The 24,449-nt window shown below is 36.1% G+C and overlaps 4 protein-coding genes and 1 non-coding gene across 9 annotated transcripts in view; 2 read left to right on the plus strand and 3 right to left on the minus strand.

The window, feature by feature from the left end:
* Positions 1-1,161: 1,161 nt before the first annotated feature.
* On the plus strand, positions 1,162-1,918 carry LOC111449767. Its single transcript, XM_023089804.1, has 2 exons — positions 1,162-1,325; positions 1,552-1,918. Exons 1-2 carry the CDS (start codon positions 1,217-1,219, stop codon positions 1,758-1,760), a joined length of 318 nt encoding a protein of 105 aa, XP_022945572.1. The 5' UTR covers positions 1,162-1,216; the 3' UTR covers positions 1,761-1,918.
* A 634-nt stretch (positions 1,919-2,552) lies between these two features.
* On the minus strand, positions 2,553-10,304 carry LOC111449318 (CSC1-like protein At3g54510). 2 transcript variants are annotated; one of them, XM_023089164.1, is made up of 11 exons: positions 9,836-10,304; positions 9,501-9,641; positions 8,182-8,245; positions 7,884-8,096; positions 7,595-7,789; positions 6,952-7,250; positions 6,161-6,440; positions 5,667-5,945; positions 4,936-5,169; positions 4,035-4,178; positions 2,553-2,599 (listed from the first exon to the last, which is right to left on the minus strand). In XM_023089164.1, exons 1-11 carry the CDS (start codon positions 10,114-10,116, stop codon positions 2,597-2,599), a joined length of 2,133 nt encoding a protein of 710 aa, XP_022944932.1. In that variant the 5' UTR covers positions 10,117-10,304; the 3' UTR covers positions 2,553-2,596. The 2 variants fall into 2 exon arrangements, with proteins under 2 accessions (XP_022944932.1, XP_022944931.1); XM_023089163.1 differs by lacking the exon at positions 2,553-2,599 and having other exon boundaries at positions 3,872-4,178.
* Positions 2,947-3,018, minus strand: TRNAM-CAU. Its single transcript has one exon. It is a non-coding gene; the product is annotated as a tRNA-Met (tRNA).
* Positions 10,305-12,462: 2,158 nt separating the features above from the next.
* Positions 12,463-16,287, plus strand: LOC111449269 (U-box domain-containing protein 44-like). 4 transcript variants are annotated; one of them, XM_023089103.1, is made up of 4 exons: positions 12,463-12,543; positions 12,726-13,516; positions 13,600-13,900; positions 14,595-16,287. In XM_023089103.1, the coding sequence occupies exons 1-4, from the start codon at positions 12,480-12,482 to the stop codon at positions 16,025-16,027; spliced, it is 2,589 nt and encodes an 862-aa protein (XP_022944871.1). In that variant the 5' UTR covers positions 12,463-12,479; the 3' UTR covers positions 16,028-16,287. The 4 variants fall into 4 exon arrangements, with proteins under 4 accessions (XP_022944871.1, XP_022944870.1, XP_022944869.1 ...); XM_023089102.1 differs by having other exon boundaries at positions 12,475-12,562; XM_023089101.1 differs by having other exon boundaries at positions 12,488-12,543; positions 12,704-13,516.
* A 309-nt stretch (positions 16,288-16,596) lies between these two features.
* Positions 16,597-24,449, minus strand: part of LOC111449491 (intron-binding protein aquarius-like) — a 12,083-nt gene continuing 4,230 nt past the window's right edge. Inside the window, exons 6-14 of the mRNA XM_023089402.1 lie at positions 24,213-24,373; positions 23,593-23,827; positions 23,153-23,263; positions 20,853-21,911; positions 20,468-20,731; positions 19,896-20,081; positions 18,607-19,761; positions 17,911-18,249; positions 16,597-17,421 (exon numbers count right to left, since the gene is read on the minus strand). Coding sequence (XP_022945170.1) covers positions 17,038-17,421; positions 17,911-18,249; positions 18,607-19,761; positions 19,896-20,081; positions 20,468-20,731; positions 20,853-21,911; positions 23,153-23,263; positions 23,593-23,827; positions 24,213-24,373 — 3,894 coding nt within the window. The 3' untranslated portion in view covers positions 16,597-17,037. The remainder of the gene's footprint in view (positions 17,422-17,910; positions 18,250-18,606; positions 19,762-19,895; positions 20,082-20,467; positions 20,732-20,852; positions 21,912-23,152; positions 23,264-23,592; positions 23,828-24,212; positions 24,374-24,449) is intronic.

Raw genomic sequence — 24,449 nt, forward strand, 5'->3', positions numbered from 1 at the left:
GGTGGAAGTATGGTCCCATGGAAGGGTTGTTAGCTAACCTCCACGGATGATGTTCAAAGGCGATAATGATTCAGATCCAGCCATACTATCCCCTCAGTTTTACTTGTGAGGTTGCGCCTTATCTCATGACATTGATCATCCACGGTATAAAATGGGCAAGTATCCTAAGTTGTACAAAAGAGGGTTTCAGCTTAGTTCACACTCCTTAGAACTCCGAGACAAGACTGTGGATACCTACTCATATAAGGATGCGAAAAGAGCCTACAAGTAGGTTGTTTACGGAGTATTTTTATACTCATCCCTTTCTACTCTTCTTTTTAAGGTGAGTGATGCCACGAATCAAAGCGGGAGCGCGTTCGGGAGTCTTAAAGCCACAGAGGAGTGTCCTGGAGCGTCTAGGAGTATGTACATATTCATGCATATATATGTCATACGTTTTTGTACCCTGTATACATTCTTTTTCATGAAATACATATACTACTTGAATAATTTGTTTTGATTTTAATTCTTCTTCGTAATTGCTAAAAAAAAAAATTTTAATTTTTTCTTTTGTTTCCCTTATAAAGAATCTTTTGTTTCCCTCTCCAACCAACGTGGGATCACACAATTTTGCTTCACGGTATGTATCATAATTTATATCTTAGCAATATACCAACGGTTTCAAAAGTACATGATTTGATTCTTACCATACAACAAAAGTAAAAAATTTCAAAACGATCTCCAAAACGGATAACAAGATTACTTGTCGTCCAACATTTTCTAACCTATGATAAGGGCAGGTGCCGATCATCGGTATTAAGTCCCTTAATCCTTTATAACGATGATTGGTACTCTACCACTTATTGTATACTTATTACAACCTAAAAAATACTACGATAAAACCAACTCGTAAAATCAACAAACAATCAAGCCAAAAACTCCACAAAATAACACTAACCCGAGCTTTAAAAAAAAAACCCCATTTCTCAAAATTAAAGACCACCGAACTCATGAATCGACGTTTGATTCGAGCGGTTCAAATTCTTTCAAAAGAAAAAGGTGGGAGTTGGAAATCAAAACCAAACAATAATGAGTCTTAAACAAAAAGGGAGGCTAAGACTGCTAACTAAACTCAACATTAACTCATGACTTCCAATGCCTCACTATATATATAATGAAACTCATCACAAAGCCTTCTCATTCCAAACCAAATTTCAGTCTCTTTCTCTCTTTTGAAATGAAGGCTTCTTTCATTCTTCTTGCCATTCTCCTCTCCTTGCTTATGCTTCTCAACTTCTGCCATGCAGCAGCAGAGGAAAATGTGGCTGAACTCCATCTTGGCCAAGGTATTTCTCTTACTTATTTGCCCTTTTCGTCATTTTTACATCAACGGTTCGAACCTTGTGCTAACATCTAACCCCTAGAGCCACGTGACGTTCCAACCTAGTTCTAATAATACAGTTTTCGGACTGAGAGTCGTTGCATATTAGAGCATGATTCGCATCATTATGTTCAATAAAAGGAATGAGGGAAGCTATGCTTAAAAGACTAAAAACCCGTTACTCGTTGCAGGTGGCGGTGGCGGTGGCGGTGGCGGAGCAACCAAAAATGGAGAAGAAGATGAAGAAGAGAAGTTCAAGTTTCTTCATCACCACAAGCCATTCTTCAAGAAGCCATTTAAGCCAATTCCATTGAAGCATCCCATTCTGAAGAAGCCAATCCATGTTCATCCAATTCTGAAGAAGCCATTTAATCCACCAGTCTTCCACAGCCATCCTTGAAGAATTCCCACCATATGATGAAGAATGAGCTGAATGAAGCTGCTACCTTATTATGATGAATCAGAAAAAGTTATGTTAAGAATGATATCTACGAATGAAATAAAGCTTTGACGTTTGTGTTAAAATATACCCGTAATCTTTTAAAAAGTTGCAAAAATTACCCTTGAAGTAGACAAAAACAATGCTAGTATATTGAACAAGAAGCGACAGGTCTGAATATCGTTCTTTCAGACTTAATCGAATCAAACGTTTTAGTCAATGTCATGTCAATTTTTTGTATAACGTTCTAATGAATTTCTACTTCTAAGGATAGTTTCGAAAGATCGAAGGATAGAGAGTAGATTGCAATTTTAAAAGAACAAGGGGCACATTTGTAATAAAAGGACAAACATAAAGCAGCTTTTGAGCCTCGAAGATTTATAAAACCGAGCATTTTACAATTTTGCTGATATTGATATTTAGTCCTAGCATGATGATGATGGCTACACCCAAATTAAGAAGTGAGGAGAAACGAATACCTTCGTGAATATATTGACTTCTTTTTATGTATGGCTATGACAATACGAACGAACGCCTCTAGACTTCTTTAACATAAAGCAACTTTTGAGCCTCGAACATTTATAAAACCGAGCGTTTTACAATTTTGATGATATTGATATTTAGTCCTAGCATGATGATGATGGCTACACCCAAATTAAGAAGTGATGAGAAAACGAATACTTTCGTGAATATATCGACTGCTTCTTATGTATGGCTATGACAATACGAACGAACGCCTCTCGACTTCTTTAAATAGTTCAAAAGTTATTCCAAACGTCTCGATTATTCCATCAATTTCACTGTCCCATAGTAATGAAAAAAAAAGAAGAGATTAGTGAATAATAAATGAGAGGCGGAAATTAGATTAAATGCTAATGAATTATAAGCAGAAAAATCTGGTGGGATTAGCAACTCTTAAAACACCCATTAATTTGAAGCCATCCAAAAAGCTAAAGCCCCATGACTTTAACCAGCACTCACACAGCCTCAAAGTAGCTGCCAAGCTACACCACAATGGCTACCCTACTTTTCAAGCGCTCATGTTACTTCTTGAGCATGTGAAAACTCTAGAATAGGAAATAAAAGTAGCGAGGGTCGTAACATGGCGTCTATAGGGAGAGGTTTCTACACCAAAAAGTTAATCTTTTATCAGAGCCAGGTTTCGATCCTGAGACCTGTGGGTTATGGGCCCACCACACTTCCGCTGCGCCACTCTGATTGTTTATTTGATAGACTACCATGCAACCATCCCAGTCAGGGCAAGCCTTGCCAAGAACGATCATCTACCGCTGTAGATCCAGAGGGACAAATCACGCTCTAACTATAGGGCAATGATTCATCCACAAGATTATGGTTCTTGTCTCCTTATAACTCAAAGGACATAGTTGTACAACCTAAATTTTAAATTTCTTCATGATAGGATGTGTTTGATTTTCTTCCAACATTGAGACTCAAGTCACATGCGTGGAATTGTTGATTCACTTTTCTTGCTCGAGGACTTAACAAAAGTTTAAGTTCGGGAGCATTTGATAGCACAAAAATGTGCTATCATTAGGACTTAATTATTGCTAGTTTTGTGTATGCTTTTACAATTATAATTGGTTCTTTTGTTGATGATGATTATTTGGAGCAAAACCCAGGTTTTTGGAAGAATTATGATGAAATTGAGCTACTTGGCTGTAAATAGAAGAACTAGAGAATGAAGGATTCAAGTAGTAAACTCCAAGCGTATAGCTACTCAATATCTTTGAGGTTGCAAAAAAAAAATTAATTGCGGTCACGAGGCTGCCATAAATTCTATAAATTTATCTCTTTGCAATCATTTTTAGGAGATTCTCTTTAAAAATTTTGACCTAAAATAAAAAATTCAAATTTGATAGTTGGAGGATGACTTCTAACGAGAGAGAATTTAAGGCTCAAGATTGTAAGATCCCACATCGATTGGGGAGGAGAACAAAACATTCTTTATAAGGGTGTGAAAGCCTCTCCCTAGCAGACACGTTTTAAAAATCTTGAGAGGAAGCGTAAAAGGAAAGTCCAAAGAGAATAATATAGAAGTAGAGTTGGTTGGATCATATGCCTGAAGTTTATATAACAAAAAGTAGCCAAAAAAAAGTACTACTAAACGGTGGTCAGAGCCAAATTCAGATCAGTTTTCCACAAAACTTATTCTAAACTACATTCTACAAAGAAGTCTATCAAAATTGGAAAATCTTGAAATCAAGTGGAATTTACCAATGGCTGTGTGGAGGTTGCCACTGATGCCAGTAAGAAGTCCGGAGGCTGCAGGCAGGGCAGGCAATAAGCATCGGCTGCTTTTCCATAGTTAACTTCCAAATCACCACTCTTTTCATCCAGTTCATCATTTTCCATAGCCTCCTGAGCAAAGAAATTAACTCAACTTCAACTTATGAGTGCTATCGATTAAATAATACAGCTACTAAGAGACATGTTCGACCAACATATTGCTTCTTTAGCTTCTTAGACACAGTTCTCTAAGCACAAGTGTAGCATTATGAAAAGCTTATGATAATCTTTCCAGCAGCTTTTAAGGAGACTCAAAATACTCAATCAATTTGTCATACAGTTGAGTTGATACATAAACTTGTCTAAATTAGATTAGATCTAAAGAAGTTGAACTACATAGAGTTCTCCTTGAATCAAACCAAGTTGAATTTATGACTCTTTTATTACTGAAGTGTTAAAAGTAGGCAAATAGATTGTTAAATGCCATTATTTTGCTATTCCTTCCTCAAATTTTTAATGAAAATATTGGAGATGCTCAACCTGAATATTACTTTGTTAGGTTGAGGTGGATTCATCATTTGAATCATTTAAGTTGGATAATTTGCATCTCAAACAGTTAGGCTAGTTCCAATACATCTCTTTGCCTAACCAAACCTTACCATAGACAACCTAGGCTTAGTTTCCCGTATAATGTCTAGAACATTTTAGTCTTTCTTTAACCTCTCAGACCACAGTATTTTTTGGGTGACAAAACTAGAAACTTCCATGCCAAAACTAAGAAAGCTAGTATAAAATTCAATATCACAGGCATGTGATTCAGGGTGGCGCCATTGAAAGTTCTATTCTACTTCAAAGAAAAACTAAAAATACACAACGTAGTAGTAGTTACCTGTATTGGGTAGCAGTGGAATGTAGGAAGAAATCGACTCTTACAGTGCTCATTAAAGTATAAAGTTATCAGAGGTAGTGGAATTGTGGAAATGGAAGCTGCTGGCTTGGACTTCACTCCGAAGAGACCAATCATAGTAACTTGCATTAGAATGATCGCTATTATTATATGACGATGAATTTGAGGCCAGTATAGCCCAAATGTGTCGTAAGTAGTTGCATAAACGTCTTTAATCTGCAAGAAGTAAGCTTAAAATAAGTTAGGTATATCATACCATTATGGAGATTTGTGATTCCTAACATGATATGATATCATGCCCTTAACTTAGTTCATGTCAATAGAATCCTCAAATGTCGAACAAAAAATTGTGAGACTCTAAGGTGTAGTCAAAAGTGACTAAAGTGTCGAACAAAAGGTGTACTTTGTTCAAGGGCTCCATAGGCCTCATGGGAGGCTCTATGGTATATTTTGTTCGAGGAGAGGATTGTTGAGAATTGTTGGTGGGGTCCCACATCGGCGAATTAAGGAGTTGATCATGGGTTTATAAGTAAGGAATATATCTCCATTGGTATGAGGCCTTTTCGGGAAACTAAAAGCAAAGTCATGAGAGCTTATGCTCAAAGTGGACAATATCATACCATTGTGGAGATTTGTGATTCCTAACCAGGTAGAAGCTAGAGTTCAAATAAAACAAAAACCATTTGAGGGATAAGACTAGTGAGAGCATTAACCTGATTGACATATACAACATAGCCCAAGCAGAAGTAGCCAATGAGAAGTGGAAGCAGCAACGGTGCAACAACTGCATATACCATGCCAATCAGTAGGAAGAGAGAGATAAAAGGGATAGTTCTAGAGTGTGGAAGAGAGTATAAATATGCTTCTTTCTCCTTTCCATTGCAACATATACATGACTTCAGAAGATCCCAAGATAGTAAACCAGGTTGAAGAATCTCTAAAGAAAATCCAGATAAGCCACTCGTCAATATATACGTCGCAAAGAAATCAGCCTGTAACACAAAGAAACCAACGTTCAACCAAAATTCATATCAACAAATTTAAAAAACGAAGAGCATCTAAATATTGAAAGCTCATAAATTTCAAGAATCAAGTACACTCAGAAAAAATATGTAGTCATTTCTAGACAGTTTTGCCTATAACTAACAATATTATCAAAAGGGAAGCAAAGTAGCAGTTGGAAATTATGAACAAGATAAATGCATACTTGAGCAGATACAGCCCCTGCAAGATGACTGGGGAAGTTTTTAGGATGTGTAAGATATTCTTCAATTTCATCAAGTAAAGATCCTGATATCAAACTCAAAAAGAATACATTTCCCACCAGAAAATAAAAAATCATGTTACAAGCTTTTATCTCCGCTTTACTCCTTGAAACACAGCCTGCTAGCTTGGCCATCCCAAGCATTGCAAAAGGGACCACATAAATAAATCCATTTAGGATTGCACTGGGAAGATAACCTGTCACAATGGAGCTTAACCCTGGTCTGAAGAAACATTGATATGTTAGATCCCTCATGAACGAAATCTAATAAATAGGATAGCAGAAAGAGAATCCAGTGTAAAAAGAATATATAGAAGAAGCAATATGGTGTTGAGCCAGAATGTTTCATTCAAATTTTCAGATAATTACACTAGCTTTAAAGTTTTCAAGAAGTGATGATCCATATGGAAAGAAATCTGAATAATAGTAATCAATCAACAGAAAAAGTATGATTTTATTTAGCTACAAGAATCAATTTTCACTGCTTATTTGTATGGTTGTAAGTGGAATGATATAATATAAGCCTCTAGTCATCATAATACACAATAAAATGAAATCAAAGGTTATATGAAAAAAATAAATAAATAAATAAATAACTATAGTACATGATATTTTTACTAAACGGAAAAGAAAAACTATGAAAATGGACAATAGGAGTCAGTTGAAAAGGAGAGCAACGTGAATATATGGGATTATATTCATAAGACAAAAAAATGCCACAAAAATAAAATTACATCATGTTTATTGCCATGGCTGGTGGAAACCACTTCTTTAATTTCTCGAATTTGGCTATTCCTTGAACAGCAGTAACTGGGATTGCAAAGAAAATTGTAAGAAGAGATGCCCCAACAATAACTCCAAATTCATGAAGGGGCAATAGTCTAACAGGGATTGCCAAATTCTTCCACGACACATCCCTTGGCTCCGGAGCCAACTCAGTGATCCACAGAAGAGGATTTAAGGAATGTTGTGACTGTGAAGCCAATGCAGCACCCAAACGGGACTTGAATGTAATAAAGGCTACGGGAAGCTCCTACAGAATATGAAAGAATCAATATATAGAGTAGTGTATTGTATTGTATTATGTACCTGAAGAATCCCCAGATTTTTAGTTACCAGAAGGGTTGGGGTATTAGCAGGCATAACACACTATCATCTAATACTATCATTCAACATAAAGAGATGTGATGAACTATTTTTCCCTGGGAATATCAAATACAGAGCAACTGATCAGTAGAAAGCATCTGAATAACAAAACGACTAGATTTTTTCGAATTTTGCAGGTAAAAAGAATGATCATAACCAAGTAACCTCCAATACTAGAATCTACATTATAGATTACCACTGAAATCAAATTACTGAATCTGGTAAAATTACCTTGCTCTTAGATGCACTTTGAACCTGCAAGTTCTGAATTATATCATGATACCCCCGAAGCTTTTTCTCAAGGAGAGCTATTTTTAAAGCATTTTGTTGAGATGTATATGAGAGCAAGGGTTCTCTCTTATCATTCTGAGAACTGAACTTTTTTCTTCCTTCCTCAATCTTTCCCATGATAGACTTTGCCTGCTTCTGAAAATAATTGTCTACATCAGAAGCCTTTAATAAAAACATTAGAGTAAAATAAGAAATATTTCTCAAATTCTCAACAAGGTTTAAACATTACCATCAAATGGTCAAGCTCCTTGACATCGGATAATATTTTATAAGAATGATAAGTACGTGGATGATACTTCGAGAAAAAATGTTCAACATTACACCCATGAGCCTTGTGTTCAAGGCATAATGGAACATCCCGAACTAGAACAGTAAACTGATCAGGTCGTTGTCTCATGCTCTTAAGCTGTTGAATTCTTTTAACCAATATCCCCTTATACTCCTGAAACAAAGTCATAGATGCAGTTAACTCTAGCTTTCCACGTATCTAATATATACATAAATGCTACTTCAGGGTCAGAGGTCACCTTATGCAATAGGTATATTCCATAAAATGATATGAAGCATGAGCATGAAAAATGTACCCAAAGCCTGAGAGGCATAAATCAAAAAAGAGAAATTGTTAGTTAAGCTGACCCTACCTCTCCTGTCAGGTTCCAGCTCTTCAGTTACGTACTTATATCTGCTTTGTTTGGTTAGGCTGTAACAAATGCATTTAAGTTATGCACAAAACTAAACTCAATGATTGAGTGCGAATGTGATTGGTTGAACATTATTATTTTCTGTTAGGAATCACGATTCTCCACAATAGTATGATATTATCCACTTTGAGCATAAGCTCTCGTGGCTTTGCTTTGGGCTTCCCCCAAAAGACCTTATACCAATGGAGATGTATTTCTTTACTTATAAACCCATGATCATTCCCTAAATTAGCCAACATGGGATTCACTCCCAACAATCCTCAACAATCCTCCCCTCGAACAAAGTACATTATAAGCCTCCCTTGAGGCTTATGGAGCTCTCAAATAGCCTCCCCTTAATTGAGGCTCGACTCCTTTCTTTAGAGCCCTCGAACAAAGTATACCCTTTGTTCGACACTTTAGTCACTTTTGACTACACCTTCGAGGCTCACAATTCTTTGTTTGATATTTGAAGATTCTATTGACATGACTAAGTTTAGGGCATAGCTCTGATACCATGTTAGGAATCACGACTCTCCACAATGGTATGATATTGTCCACTTTGAGCATAAGCTCTCATGGCTTTGCTTTGGGCTTCCCCCAAAAGGCCTCATACCAATGGAGATGTATTCCTTTACTTATAAACTCATGATCATTCCCTAAATTAGCCAATGTGGGATTCACTCCCAACGATCCTTAACATTTTCTTCATTCTTTCCATTTGTTCACTTCTGTGAATGCAGAAATTGCTTCACCAATTCTTTTGAATTTAAACGTCCACAATCTTCTAATTAAATTCTTGTCGATTCGTAGTATTGTATTCTCTAGAAGTACCAAAAAGGTTAAAATGGTATTCTAATCGATTCAAAGAAATGAATGGGATGCATTATCCATATAGCCATGGCAGTATTTTGTCTTCAACAGGCGAAACTATAAGCCAACTAACAGAATGAACCAACCAGCCACTGACTGTCTGCTTATTTTAACTCTTCTCAACATAAGCCACTAACCAGATTATGAGCCATAGGTGGTCTTCCATATTTCATACGATTCTAATATAAAAAATTTACAAGACATTAACTTAACTTCAATAAAAAAGATTAAGAGTTGAAGTAGAGATTAACCTCTAAGCTACGACAGAAAACGTTGGGAGAAATTATACTAACCAATCAGATCCTTCACTGACATTGGATATTGTGAAAGAATCCAGAGAATGGTATCTCCTGGATGGTTTCTCATGGCCTAGGTAATTTACAGGGAGAAGTACCACCAACCCAAGAACAGAGCACACGACAGAGAAATTTATGCTACATCCAGAAGCAAACCAGATTAAGTTTAAATTAATACTTTCTCATTCCATGATGATTGAAGAACTCACAATTCTATCACTACAAAACAATCGATCGAAAGATTGGATCAATTTCAAACGACGTGAGGATCAAATCTTCTAAATAAAACAAAACCAAGCGAAATGAGAAGTAACAATGCGAAGAAATTGCACCTTAATTTGAAGAGCCTGATGGTAACTAGGGCATCAAGGCCACCGGAAGAGAGAATTTCATCTTCCGATGCACGAAAAGCCCGAGGAATCCAAGTGACGGAAGGGAGAAATCGACGGAAAGTGAAAGGTTCAAATGAAATAGTTTGGCCGAGCGAAAGACGGCGAGCGTAATATATGGCGGCATTTGATGGCTGCTTCTTGAGAATGGAGAAGATGGAGAGAACTATGAAGGCTAAGCCGATGTTAACGGCCGCTGAAGCCAACAAACTTCCGGCATTCATTTTTCCATTCCAGGAGCTAAGCTAACACATTACAACCCTTAAAAATGGCTCCGTCGAGGATCTGAAGAGAGAGAGAGAGAGAAGAGAGAGGAAATCGCCGCCGCCGCAGCCGCCTCCTCCGGCGCCGTCGTCTATTACACGTGGCGTTATCTTACATGCAAGAAGAGCTTCGTGGCAAAACGCAAACGAAACTGTCGGCAAATTGTAGATCAGAATCAGGTAGTTGTATTATTATTTCCCAATTATTTACTCTTTTTTTAAAATATTTATTATTTTTGTTTTTTTAAATATATATTAAATTACAAATTTAATTAAAAGAAAACAAAACTTTATTTCTAATAAATTTATTTGTATTATTTGATAAAACTCTAAAAAAATTAGCACTAAAGAATATTTAGGAGTGTTTTATAGATTATTTGGGACTAAATTCCTTTTTTTTTCTTTCAAAATCATAAAAATTAAATTTATATTTCACAAAAAAAAATAATAATAATAATAATTTTTATTTAATTATATTATATTTGGATCAACTTTTAATTAGATCACTAAATATATCAAAATTGAACGGTACTCATGTTGATAAATTTCATAAGATTTTTTGGTTGAATAACATGTGATGAATTTCTTATTAAAAATTTTATATCATTTATATCAGTTGAGATATATTCATGTTCGAGTCTATCGTCCCATTTTCATAGGCAACTCTTAAAGGAGTTTCTCACCAACCCGTATGTCATCTTATATATAGATTGATATTTTCACATGATTTTTCTCGTTCAATTAATTCCAATTGTCCCTTTGTATGTTTTTCTAGATCATGTCACCTTTCGTCCCAAACAATCAAAACTTTAAGGATCATATAGCTTATGAACTTTCAAGGTCAAAATTTTAATATCTCATTCAAAGGGCATTTTTGTAATTTAATCTCGAACTTACCTATGTGATACGGTAATTTTTAGATTTAGAATTAGATGGTTTTTTATTTTAGTTATTTTTACCCTAATTAATTATTGTATTAACACCCTTTCTTTTCTTTAAATAAATATATATATATATATATAAACAATTAAGTAAAATATAACAAATTTTCAGTCAATAACGTGTGAACCCAAATTATTCTTATTTTTTTTTATTTAATTAAACAATCTAAGTCATTTCATATCCATATAAAATAAACCAAACGTATTTTTAAAAATATAAAAAAAATATTTTTTTTTGAGAGACAAGAGCGACCTACAAATTGGCCACTTGTTTAATAATTATATATCAAATTAATTTTCAAATGAATCTAAAATTTAACCATTTTCTTATATATATATATATATATATGTAATTATTTAAAAAATTCAAAAATGGTAAAAATATGTTATTTAGAAATTAAATTCGAAACTTACTTAATTTTTTTAATTGTAATTATAGTTAATCATAATTGTCAACGTCTTTATTAAAATGTTGACCACTTACACTAATTTCACTAAACATGGTAATTTGACTTTAACACTAGCCCATAAAAATCTAGTTAAAAAATTAATTTAATTGGGCGGGTAAAATTAAATTTAAAATTAATATAAAAAAAAAAGTACTCGTCCATTTATTAGTGAACTATAAAAATTTATTACAATCAAAATCAAAATAAATCATTTTCATATTTTTTTAAAAACATTTAGTCGAATTTTAAAATTAAAAATTATTTTTTAATTTTCAAAATTAGACAACCGTTCAAATCTATAGCTAATAGATATTATCTCCTTTGGCTCATTATTTATTATCATTAGCCTTAGTTTTTAAAATCGTATGTCCCAACTCTAATATTATTTATAATAGCTCAAGCCTACCGCTAGAGATATGTTACGTTTCGCCCATTGTAAGATCGTTGGGAGGAAAACAAAATCTCTCTATTTTATTACTAAACTTGATTTTAAAAAATAGGGTTAATTTTGGAAATCTAAAAATCAAATAGTTAAATTAAATTAAATTATAATAAATTAATATAATAACCCATAAAAATCTCCACAGTTTTGTTCTATTAAATATATATTTTTAAAAAATCTAGAAACAACAAACACACAATTTATTAATTTTTTAAGAGAAAAAATAAATAAAAATAAAAGATTTGGTCAACGATGAGTCGTTGTCTTCCATCGTATAAGAGACGGAGGAAAAAAACAAATTAAAATAGGGAATAATTGCAATCATTTTCCAAAAGCCCCACGAAATACTCCCACCACATAAATATATATATATATATATATATATATATATATATATATATATATATATATATATGTTTGTTTATTTATTTATTTTTATTAAATTATATGAACTTTTCTTCTTTTTATTTCCAAATCAGTATTACGTGAGGCATGGGGTTTAATGTTCATCATTCGTTGTACAATTCAAAGTTGGAAGTCATCGATGCAAACTACAGTTAGTCATATAACTGCAGGTCTCTGGGCTTTCTTCTTTTTGTTTCTTCTCTGTATTTTCTTCTCACAAAACTTCAAAATCTTGCCACCCATTTTCAGTTTCCATTTAAATGTTGTTCTACTTTGAATTCTTCTTCAGACCCTTTTGATCATTTCTATAGATTTTGTTATTTTTTTTGTTAGATTTGTGTTTGAAGCTGAATTTAGAGATGAGAAAGGGGAAGAACATGGAAAACAGGAGTTTCTCAGAGGTTGTCTCTGAAATTATAGCGTCTATTGATGAGTTAGTTTCGTTATCCAGGAATTCAGAATCGGAGAAAGAGATGTTCATTGAATTAGCTCTTGTTTTGGAAAGGATTCCACCAGTTTTCTGTGATTTGAGGGATGATTACAAGGTTATGGATACCCCATTAATCAGAAAAGCGGTTGAATCCCTTGAGAAGGAGATAGTGCGCGCTAAGTGTTTGATAAAAGTCCGCAATGAAAAAAGGAGACATGTTGAAGCTATTGCTCATGATCTTGGGCGGTCCTTGGGCCTTGTCTTGTTTGCTACTGTTGAGGTTTCAACACAGTTCAAAATGAAGATTGGAGAACTGCATAAGGAACTGATGAATATGAAATTTAATGAGAGTTGCAGTCCAACTTCGACTTTAACTTCAACTTGGACTTCGACTTCGAGTCGAACCACGGAGTTTGTATGTGATTTGAGAGTGGAGGAGATTGAAGAAGAACGGATTAGCATTAATGTTTGTGATATTGCACTGCATCTCAAATATGGAAATGATGATGAATTCAAGCTTGCGGTTGTGGGACTGAAAGAGTTGATGCAAAGTAAAAATGTTGATGATGGGTGGCTCAATGAAGAGGGAATCGTTTCAATTTTGCTGAAGCGTTTAGGTTCAAACAAATCAGTGGATCAGTCGATAATCATTCAAGTACTTAGGTATCTTGTTTGGAACAGTCCTGCAAGCAAGGTAGAACCGGGACTGAAATTTACTTATGCACTCTTTTTGAAACTGTTATTTTCAATCTTACACTGAAACACAATAATTTACAGGAAATGATGGCAGACATGGGACCTTTGTCAACATTGGTCAAGTCTTTGGCTGGGGAGGAGGAGGAGAGGAGGGAAGCTGTGGGGCTGTTGTTGGATCTCTGTGATCTTGTTAATGTACGACGACGACTCGGCCGAGTTCAGGGTTGTATTGTTATGTTGGTTGCCATTCTGAAAGGGGATGATCCGATTGCTTCATATGATGCGAGAAAATTGTTGGATGTATTGTCAGGGAACACCCAGAATGTGCTTTATATGGCAGAAGCTGACTATTTTAGGCCAATGGTGCAACTTTTGAAAGAAGGTAAAGTGAGAGAACAGAAGCAAAAATTCTAACCAGTATATGTTTTGTTTATTTTTCTAGAACATGCTTTTAGTAGCTCGGTTAAGAACTAATGCCTTATCATAATATCGTGTCAATGATGTAGCATTACTAATCATGTTGTTGTCCTCTTTGGGCTTTCCCTTTCGGGCTTCCCCTCAAGGCTTTTAAAACGCATCTACTAGGGAATGGTTTCCACACTCTTATAAAGGGTGTTTCGTTCTCCTCCCCAACCGATGTGGGATCTCACAATCCACCCCCATTCGGGGCCCAGCGTGACCCTGGCACTCGTCCTTTCTCCAATCGATGTGGGACCCCACCAAATCCATTGCCTCATGTCCACCCCCCCTCCCCCCTTCGGGGCTCAACCTCCTCGTTTGCACATTGCCTGGTGTCTGGCTCTGATATCATTTGTAACGGTCCAAGCCCACCACTATCAGATATTGTCCTCTTTGGGCTTTCCCTTCCGAACTTTCCCTCAAGGCTTTTAAAATACGTCTGCTAGAGAGAGGTTTCCGCACTCTTATAAAGGTGGTTTCGTTCTCCTCCCCAACCGATATGGGATCTCACATTAATTCTTCCGGATGATGTGGGTTGCTGAAAGATCTAAATTCTCTTCTAGCTATAAATTTATGGATTTCATGCTCATAACGTTGAACCCTTTCCATGTCTGTAGGTTCTGACATGAATAAAATCCTCATGGCAACGGGGCTTTCAAGGATGGTGCAGACTGAACAAAGTAGAGCCTCACTAGGAGAAGAAGGGGCAATTGAACCCGTTGTCCAAATGTTCCGTACTGAAAAGCTCGAAGCTAAATTATCAGCTTTAAACGCATTGCACAGCCTCTCAGGCTTGAAGGAAAATGTGCAGCGATTGATTAATTCTGGAATTGTGAATTCTTTGCTCCAACTCCTTTTCTCTGTAACCTCTGTTCTTATGACTCTTCGAGAACCCGCAGCCGCGATTCTTGCAAGGATTGCGGAATCAGAATTGATCCTGGTCAACCATGATATGGCTCTACAAATGCTCTCACTTCTGAACTTATCAAGTCCAGTGATTCAGAATTACCTTTTACAAGCTCTCAATAGCATCGCTGCTCATCCTAGTGGACTAGAAGTTAGGAAAAAGATGGTGGACAGTGGAGCAATCCAGCTTCTCTGCCCTTTTTTGATGGAAAATAATACTAAGATCAAGAATGGTGCCTTGAAATTGCTTTATTCTCTTTCCAAGGATGCTCCAGAAGAGCTAGAAGAGAGCCACATCAGTGTAATTCTGAGTATAATTTCATCGACGAACTGCGAATCCGAAAGGGTCTTTGCTGTTGGTATACTGAGCAATGTTCCTGCAACTCAAAAGAAAATAACAGATATGCTGAGAAAAGCAAATCTTGTGCCCATCTTGATATCCATCATGAACACCGGCTTGGCTAATTCAGATATTTCTACATCTTTCTTGTCAGAAAGTGTAGCAGCCTTATTAGTACGGTTTACAAATCCATTTGATAGGAAATTACAGCTTCATTCAGCAGAGCAAGGGGTAATTCCATTACTGGTGAAGTTGCTATCAAGCGCGTCGACCATTGCTCAGAAAAACGCAGCAACTTCACTAGCTCAGTTGTCACAGAACTCGCTCTCTCTCAGCAAGGCCAAGAGTTCAAGGTGGTTATGTGTTCCTCCTTCAAAAGATTCACTTTGTGAAGTTCATGGAAGGCAATGCTTCACAAAAAGCACATTTTGTTTGGTCAAGGCCAATGCAATCCCTCCTATGATCCAAATTTTGGAAGGCGGAGAAAGAGATGTCGACGAGGCTGTCCTCGGGGCCCTTACAACCCTTTTGGAAGATGAAATTTGTGACAATGGAAGCAAATACTTAGTTAAGATGTCTGGAGTTCAAGGCTTCTTAAAAGCTTTAGGTTCATGCCATATTGGTGCTCAACAGAAGGCATTATGGATACTGGAGAGAATATTCAGAATTGAGGAGCACAGAATCAAATATGGAGAAACTACTTGGTCAGTGCTTGTTGATCTAGCCCACAAAGGTGATTCAAGTTTGAAACCAGCCATTGCAAAGCTATTAGTACGGCTGGAACTATTTCAATTTCAAGACTGAAAGGTACCTATGAGCCAATATATTACAGTAGAGTATATACCATGATTTTTGTCCATAAACATTCATGTCTAGTTTACTCATTGTAAAATATTTGTTTCATGTTCATCCCACTTTCATGATAAAACCATTATAGTTAAGAATGCAATAGGTTTTACTCCATAGGAATAAAAATGTGGATTCCTACCCAATGTACACCTTTTTTATTTTTGAAGTTATATACGAGTTAAAAAGAGCCTTTTATGAAAATTCTGTATTTCTGAACCGCGCGTGGAACTCTTAAGACTGTCTTGAAACCATTACTAAAAGAAGTTCCTTCCGAAAGTGTTAAGAAGGATGATTTGATACCATGTTAAGAATGAAAAACTCTGATACCATGTTAAGAAGGGTGCTCTAGTACCATATTAAGAATAATGCTCTGATACCATGATCGGGACTAAGACATGTAATTATACTCAAAATTTTGCCAAGCAAAATTAGAAAGCTTGTCCCCTACAAAAGAGAAAGGGGTATGAACATGTTAGCAAATTCATATATTGTGACATCCCCATCCCATCATCTAACACCCATAGAATAAGCACCATAAACTCTACTGCTCATTTAAATTTTTTCTAAACTCAAGCTACTCCGTTACAAAAGCCAAAACATTGAAACTACAGAATGAAGGCTTGGATATTTTTTTTTTTTACAATTCACTTTGAGCATAGCCAGAGATGAACTAAATCACAAAATCAGCATGTCATCTTTCCCTGAGGGCGGTCTGTTGACCGTTCTAGCAGTCTCGGGATGTCGTGCTTCTGCTAAAGATATGCCATTCAGCAGTAAGAATGAGAATGCTGATCAGCTCAAACCCTCACGCGTCTTAATCTTTGATGTCCTACAAGTTAACAGTGTTTAGTTCTATGCTTTGAAATCGCCAATAGGACATCGGACAGCATCGTCGTGTCAACATTTAACAAATAAATCATACTAAATTCAGAAAACCAATTCCATCATTGAAGTAACAAGCCAAATTATTCTTCCATTGTTGTTGTTCCATCAGGATTACTTTCCGTTGGCACAACATTTCCATCATCGTTATTAGCCTCATTGTCCTCATTCTTAGTCGAACTATCCTCGAGCAGAGGCTCCTCCTTTGATCCACCATCTTTATTAACCACTTTGTTATCCTCCTTTCCATTAGCACCGTTTTCAAGTGCAGATCCTCCATTTGCGCCGTTCTCAAGACCATCGGTCTTCGAAGTTTCCATAGCGGTGTCTGAAACGCCATCATCATTGGCTTGCTCTGTATCCATAGCATTTTCCCCAAGAAGACTATTATGCGGTATGTCATTGTTCGGAGCAAGCTGCCCCGGATGAGCAGCATACCCATCAAATTGCTGGCTGCTGATACGAATCTGCAGAAAATGTTCAGCAATCAGCATGACTAACACATAAATCACATAAGAACGCCGTACACAAATACATTCTCGATTAAGGAAGAAATAAAGGGGAAAGAAAAAAGCTTTCTAATAAAAAAACCTTGAACCCAATGGCCCCTCGGTTGTCAATATGGAGAAAGGGAAATTCCAGAATTCTTTTTTATTGGGAGGAAATATGGAAGTTCTCGCACTTGAATGACTATTCTTGGTGCAACTCTCTCCAGTCCCTTCCGTAATTATATGAGTATTTTGAACATCAAGTGGTGAGCCTTTTTGTAATCTCCTTTGGTTTTTTCATTTTATCAACAAAAGGTTTTGTTTATTTAAAACGAAGATTATAGTGGCAGAAAACTGAAGTATTAGACTTAGAACATTAGGACTTCTATGGTTTGGAGCCCAGTCCAACTTCGACTACCAGGTAATCATGCTGATCAAGCAAACACTTAAATAAGTCTATGATAATACCTGATAAAGTTGTTCCAGAATGCTGGCCATCTCCTCAGTACCACTAACATGGTAAATAGGACCATTATCTGCAACATGACGTTCTGTATATGATGTTATCTCATTCAAATTGAGACCAAGGCGATCGGGCCTCTGAAGCAGAAGTTGAAATGTTGGCTGCAGTTCATAGCATTGTTCAAACAGAGATCGGCGGCAGAATACGTACAAACCAAGTCGGGCACGAGACATGGCCACAATCAATCTTCTAACATCACGGAGGTGCCCCACAAAGCGCGTTCGAACAAGAGACAGTAATATATAATCATTCTGCTGACCTTGAAATTTATCGACTGTCGTCACCTGGATTCAAATATTAAACAACATTTGTTAATAAATGATTACATGGCATGTAAGTAGCAACATTAAGATTGGATACATGAAAACATAAGGAACACGACATTTACACAACCCAATGGACAGTTACATAGAGTTGATAGAACCATATACTTCGAAAATAAGATGACGGGTGAAGAAAGGATAGTTTATCAACGCCCTGGACTACTTTGTTAAACCATCAAAACAAAACTCCAATAAATGTGCAGTTGAGAAGACTCCAAAGATGTACAAAGATACTGACACCATCAATTAAAAAAACTCAGAATCACTAAGCAACAAATAATGTAATTGCTTGCATAAAGTGAACCGTTCTGGAGATACCTTGCAAGGGGCACCAATGAAGTTGTATGGTACACATCTACGATTAATAACATCTCGGATTAGAAGCTTCTGGCCATTGTAAGTTGTCAAGATGGATATCTTATTTGCAGGGTACCCTAGTAAACGCATATAAATATACACACTAACAACATATTCAGCCTCCCCCTCGTTCTGATAGAACCAAGGAGAAGGAGCAGTCTCACCCCTCCCTTGGTAATCCGGCACATCCACTAGCTGATAATCGTAAGAGAATCCAGCATTGGCTCTATGAAACATGGCTGCCTCCTTCACATAGGGAAGATCTCCCAATTCTCTATATCTCCAGTTGTAAAGCTTGGCTATACTTGGTCTAGCTCGACCTTGAGCATTGAGTTCAATATAAGGAATACCCAATCTGACAAACCTTGTAAATAAACTTTGATCCATATGGCTATACTTTTGAAAAGCCATGTTCTTCACAACTGGGGGTAACTGATGGTGATCACCAATTAAAATGCAGCGTTTGAGACGTGCATAACCATCTTCCTGCCTCTGAAGTAACATTGGTATAAAAGTTTCAATCTCTAATATTTGTGCACTTTCTTCCATCAGCAAATTATCATACTTGAAACCTAATCGAAGAAAGTCCTTCCTCTTTAGGGCAGCATGAGTACAAGTCATTGCAACAATCTTCGCTTGCTTAGTCATCAAATAGTTTGCACGATCAGCTGTGGACTTGAGTAATTCAAAAGCCCTACACTCTTCAAGCTCCTGAAACATTGTCTTAAGATGACGAAAGCATCCCTTAGCTGCCCGCATATCTTTATCAAAAGATTCACCTGTGAAAACTGGATTTGGTGCATTTGAGAAGAACTCCTTGAAGGGAAATCTTTCTTGAATAAAATTTGGTTTATCCTCATTTCCAGCACAGGCAGCTATGAATTGCTCCCAGCGTGAGTACACATGCAGTAACCAAAAGTATCCAGCAGTTTCACAAGTATAACCAACATCTTCAGGGAGTTGGAGAGACCTTGCCAGCTTTTCAACTTCACTTAGCAATTCCAACCTTCGCACAAGCATCGAATTAACACGCCCTTGCCGGCTGAAATCAAGATCGGTTGCTAATTCTTGTTCACCTTGACCAAGACGAAGCAGATAGCGGGCAGGAACATCTCTCTGAGATCATTAGAGAAGTTAGAAAAGAGATGTATATAATTAAAATAATATGCACCATGAAGCCTTAAATAATGTATATATACGAAAAAGTGACCTCACAGTAAGTTTGTAACAGTTTAATTTTCTTCATTTACCTCCATTATCTTTTCGAATAGGTCATTCAGAGCTTGATTTGAGTGGGTGATTATCAATGTTCTCTGTGAAGGGCAATTGTGATAAAGAACATTTAGAACTTGAACAGCTGTGTCAGTCTTTCCAGTACCTGGTGGTCCAACAACCATGGTTAATCCAGGTTGAACACCAGAAATGATTGCTCCAACCTACAATTTAAAAGTAAACAATGTTAGTCTCACAATTCAAATAGAAGTTGATCAACCAAAGAAGAAACAATGTCCAGACATTTTATGAATAACTGAACTTTCATTGAGAAAAAAAATGAAAGAATACAAGGGCATACAAATAAAGAGCCCACAAAAGAAAGAAAATTAAAGAAATGGCATCCAATCAAGCAAAATAACACCTAACGGATAATTACAAAATGGCTTATCATCGAAGCCTACAGAGAAACGTTGAACCTAATAAGAGTCCCAATATCACACCAAGATCTCTCAAGAAAATAGGCATGCTCAACAATCTTATAATGTACACCAATCATATATATAGTTTTTCATGAATAAGAAACAAAAAGAAAAAAGTTAAAAAGAACCTGTGTTGGTGTAAATCTGACAGAGTTCTGTTTAGGCTGATCTTGAGGATAAGGACCAGGGTCAGGAGGAGTATACACCTCAACTATAAGCTTTTCCTTCTCACCACAGGCATCGACCATGTTTTCATCATTCTTTGGAACACTTGAAGACTTCTTGTTCTCCGGAAGGGCATGATTGCTACCTTTAAGGGCTCTAGGAAACTTAATACGGAAAGGAGGACTAGGGTGCAAAATCTCCTCACCATCTGGATTAGTAAAACAGACCTGAACAAATTAACATAATACATTTAGACTCGGATGCTTTTTATTATACACATATAGGAGGCAAGGATATTAATTCACTAATTTAAGAAATCTTTTTAAATAAAAAGAAGGCATAAATAACCTGATAATCTGGAAAACATTCTTTCAAATGATCGGCATCAAGAAATGTATCTTTAAAGTCTACTGTTTCTAAAAGATCCGGCATGTTAGTCCATTGAGCAGCAGAAGGATTCCCATAACCAAGAAGTATATTATGCAACCAATCAGGAACGATACAGTATTCATTCATAAGATCCCTGATAGATTCCAGGATTGCTTTGAAATTATTTTCTTTGGGTTTCCTCCTCATCAAAACATTAAATGTCCCATAAACATCTTCTGTACCCTTCTCTGCAATAGCACTGACATCCATATGGTACTGTGCTGTATCTAAAGCAATAGTTACAGTTCTCAACTCCCCTTTAGGAGGCTTCCACTCATCCGGTTTAATTCTTCCAGTAAAGTCATTCATAAGAGTTCCCTCTTCATCACGAATCTCAATAATTTCACATCCACGTACACACTGAAGGCCAAGACGTTGAGGAACACTAGCCTTGGCAGCTTCCTCTGAACTTAGCGGCTCAAATGAAGGACTAATAGAGAGTAAAAATAAAACATCGTGTTCTTTAAGAGCATTCCATTCTGATCTTATTTGGGCTCTATAACTAGAAATGCTAAAAGTGACATCTGCAGTCACAGATGCAGGCTTTACTTCCCCAATATTTGGCTGCTTTACCTCAGTAATCTTGAATTCTTTAATAGGAACGGCCATTCTTGACCAACCACGGAAAGCAGTTTGTCCCTCATTATTAATGTAGGCAAGGAGATGGGGCACAGCTTCCTGAATGTCTTCACGGATCTCATAAGTTGATTCCAGGCGAAAGAGATTAAAATTTCTCAGAAGATAATCATGGAGTGTTAAAAACTGTAAATTTAACTTAGGAAGAGCCAAGCAACCTTCCCCCGAGTAATTAATGCTTGGCACAACACTCTCATCCCACATTATCTCCTCATTTGGGTAAAGTGGAAGTGCATTGATGGCTTCCTTTTGAGACTGTTGCTTCTCAAAAAAGGAAACAACAACCTCAATTAAAAAATCAGCTCTATCTGACCAAGGATCTTCTTTTGACACTAACTTGAGCTGCATAAGAAACACGAATGTTAGTCAAAAGGGAGCTAGAAACTATTTGTTACTAGAAGCTGTAAGCTAACTTTTTCATAAAGCAAACCAAATGACATATAAGTAAAAATAATAATAATAATAATGAGGGTGAGAAGAAAATCAAAGAATTCTCTTTGGTACTTCTCATAATTTCTGTGAAAATTTTATATCCTTTCTAGGAAAAAGAAGTGACCAAAGAATTTTTATGGTCTTTCCACTTAGGATGTCCAATCCCTGTTTATTTATATAGCTTTTGCAATGAAATGTCCGGTTCTCTCCAGAAGAAAGAAAAAATGTTGACATTAACATATAGGAACCAAAGAAATATGTTGAGCTGTAGAATAAGGAAAGACAAAGGCTGCTCCCAAGAATTTAGAGCAGCTTGGAACCTCCCCTCGAGTAAACTCAACCATAAACTACTGAAGCACCATCATTGGCACATCGTTTCCTCTAATTATAAACACCTCCTACTAACCTCAACTACCTCTAGAATCCTAATAATATTTCTAACCTCCAGCTTAACAGTATTCCTAACGTTAAGTTATAACCTGAATAGAGGCTTCCTCCAACTAACCTCAACTAAAGATTAATATACCTCTAATATCCTAATAATATTTCTGAACTCTACCCTAAAATCCTAACGTTACCTTGTAACCTGAATCTGCCTTCACACTTCATGGTTCTAGTTGCTAATGATCAGTTGCACACTTTATAGCCTTGAAACAAGAAATTCTCGATATGCAAATCTTTTTCCCAACTTTTAATTTATTTTATTTTATTTTTTTAATCAAAAACCTAACTTTGAACTATCTTTATCATAGAAGAATAGACAGCTCCTTTGTCCACATGCAGGGTTGAAAACTTAGTTGCCTGCCTCAGTAGATGTAGTACCCAATGAGGGGGGAGGATAGAGACAATAAAATGAAAAAGGTGAACAGAGATAATCTAACATATTTAGTTGACATTGTGTAAGTGCACGTGAGAAGCAACAGGTGACCACAGTTCCCTAATCATATGGCATCTCATTGAACACTGCCCTAGGTTGGGTGTCCCTCTCTAAAGATTAAGTTAAAAGTGATGAAATGAATCCAACAATAATGAGATTGAAGTTTATAAGTTGCTGTTTTCTGATAACTAAAAAGTACAAACAATATGATCAACTCATTCAATTTATATTTTTAGCATCCCAGAATAAGTTAAGAATCAAGTCTTTCACAGACCTTAGAGCAAACCAAATCTTTCAGCTCTGGAAGAGAGAGCACAGATAGTTTCTTGGCAAGGTCAGCACGTTTATGAATTGAACCAACATTGGCCAATGCAAGTTCCCGCAGCTAAAGAAGGAAGAGAGTTATAAGTATATTAGCCAAGCCTACAAATTAGATTTAAAATAACAAATACTAGAAATAGTAAACATAATAATAATAATAATAATAATAATAATAATAAGTTTTTTAAAAAGTTTGTCTTTTTCGTCATTGTAGCTTACATGTCCAAATGTACCGTAATTTTTTCAAAAGAGGATTTCATACCCACTGGTGCCTTTGTAATTATTTCTTTAGTAATCAATGCACTGTTTGTTGACAAGGAAAAAAGAATAAATAAAACATCCATTTGCACTGTTAAGCATCCCTTTCCCTTCTGGATCAACTTAAAAACTAACCTTTGGAATCTTCTTAAATGCAAGAAGCTGAAAAGATTGGACACGGTCATAATGAGATTGGAGAACCTCATCGTCCGTCAGTTGTGTTCCAACATGATCATTGATCTCAAATACTTCATAGAACTGCAGCAGATCGACCAGCTGAGCAAAAAGTTTACCTTTTTCATGTTTGTAAAGTGCACTTAAATGACATTTGGCAACGACAGCGACATCAGCAACAAGAGGTCGAAGGTATCTGAATGATCCAACAATGGTCAAAAAGAGGCCGTTTATGGAGGTCAACAAAATACACAATGCATGTAAAGTCTATTTATGTAGTCTACCAACAAATTGGGGGAAATAAAATTTAATCAAAATTAAAAAATTTTGGGCAAAAAAACAGTTAGTGACGGTAAATTACAATAGAGATTTAAGATGAAATCCAACCACAACAGCAAAAGGCTAACAGATCTCAAGAAGTAAAAATGAGAGAGAGAGAGGAGAAAATATCATTTCATAACTGGTCAAGTAATATTAAGACTACTGCACATCAATACACACAATCACAATAAAAAATTCCACCAATCAAGATTTGAATTCAAACAAAGGATGCATATCATGGCCACAGTATTTAAGCATACCTCCTTGTAGGAAGCTGACTTAAAAGATCAATCAGAAACTCCATGAACCTCTCACAATACAAAATGCAGGCATTGTCTCCCTCCACCAAGCCATTGGCATCAACAAAATGATCATTTTCATCACCTGAATTACTCTGAGGGAAGACTTCACTATCCAAAACCTGGTCGCCAGATGTAAGATGAACAAAAAAAAAAAAAAAAAAAAAAAAAAAAAAAAAAAAAAAAAAAAAAAAAAAA

This window comes from Cucurbita moschata, unplaced genomic scaffold (assembly GCF_002738365.1).
Source record: "Cucurbita moschata cultivar Rifu unplaced genomic scaffold, Cmos_1.0 Cmo_Scf00011, whole genome shotgun sequence".
Classification (NCBI taxonomy): domain Eukaryota; kingdom Viridiplantae; phylum Streptophyta; class Magnoliopsida; order Cucurbitales; family Cucurbitaceae; genus Cucurbita; species Cucurbita moschata.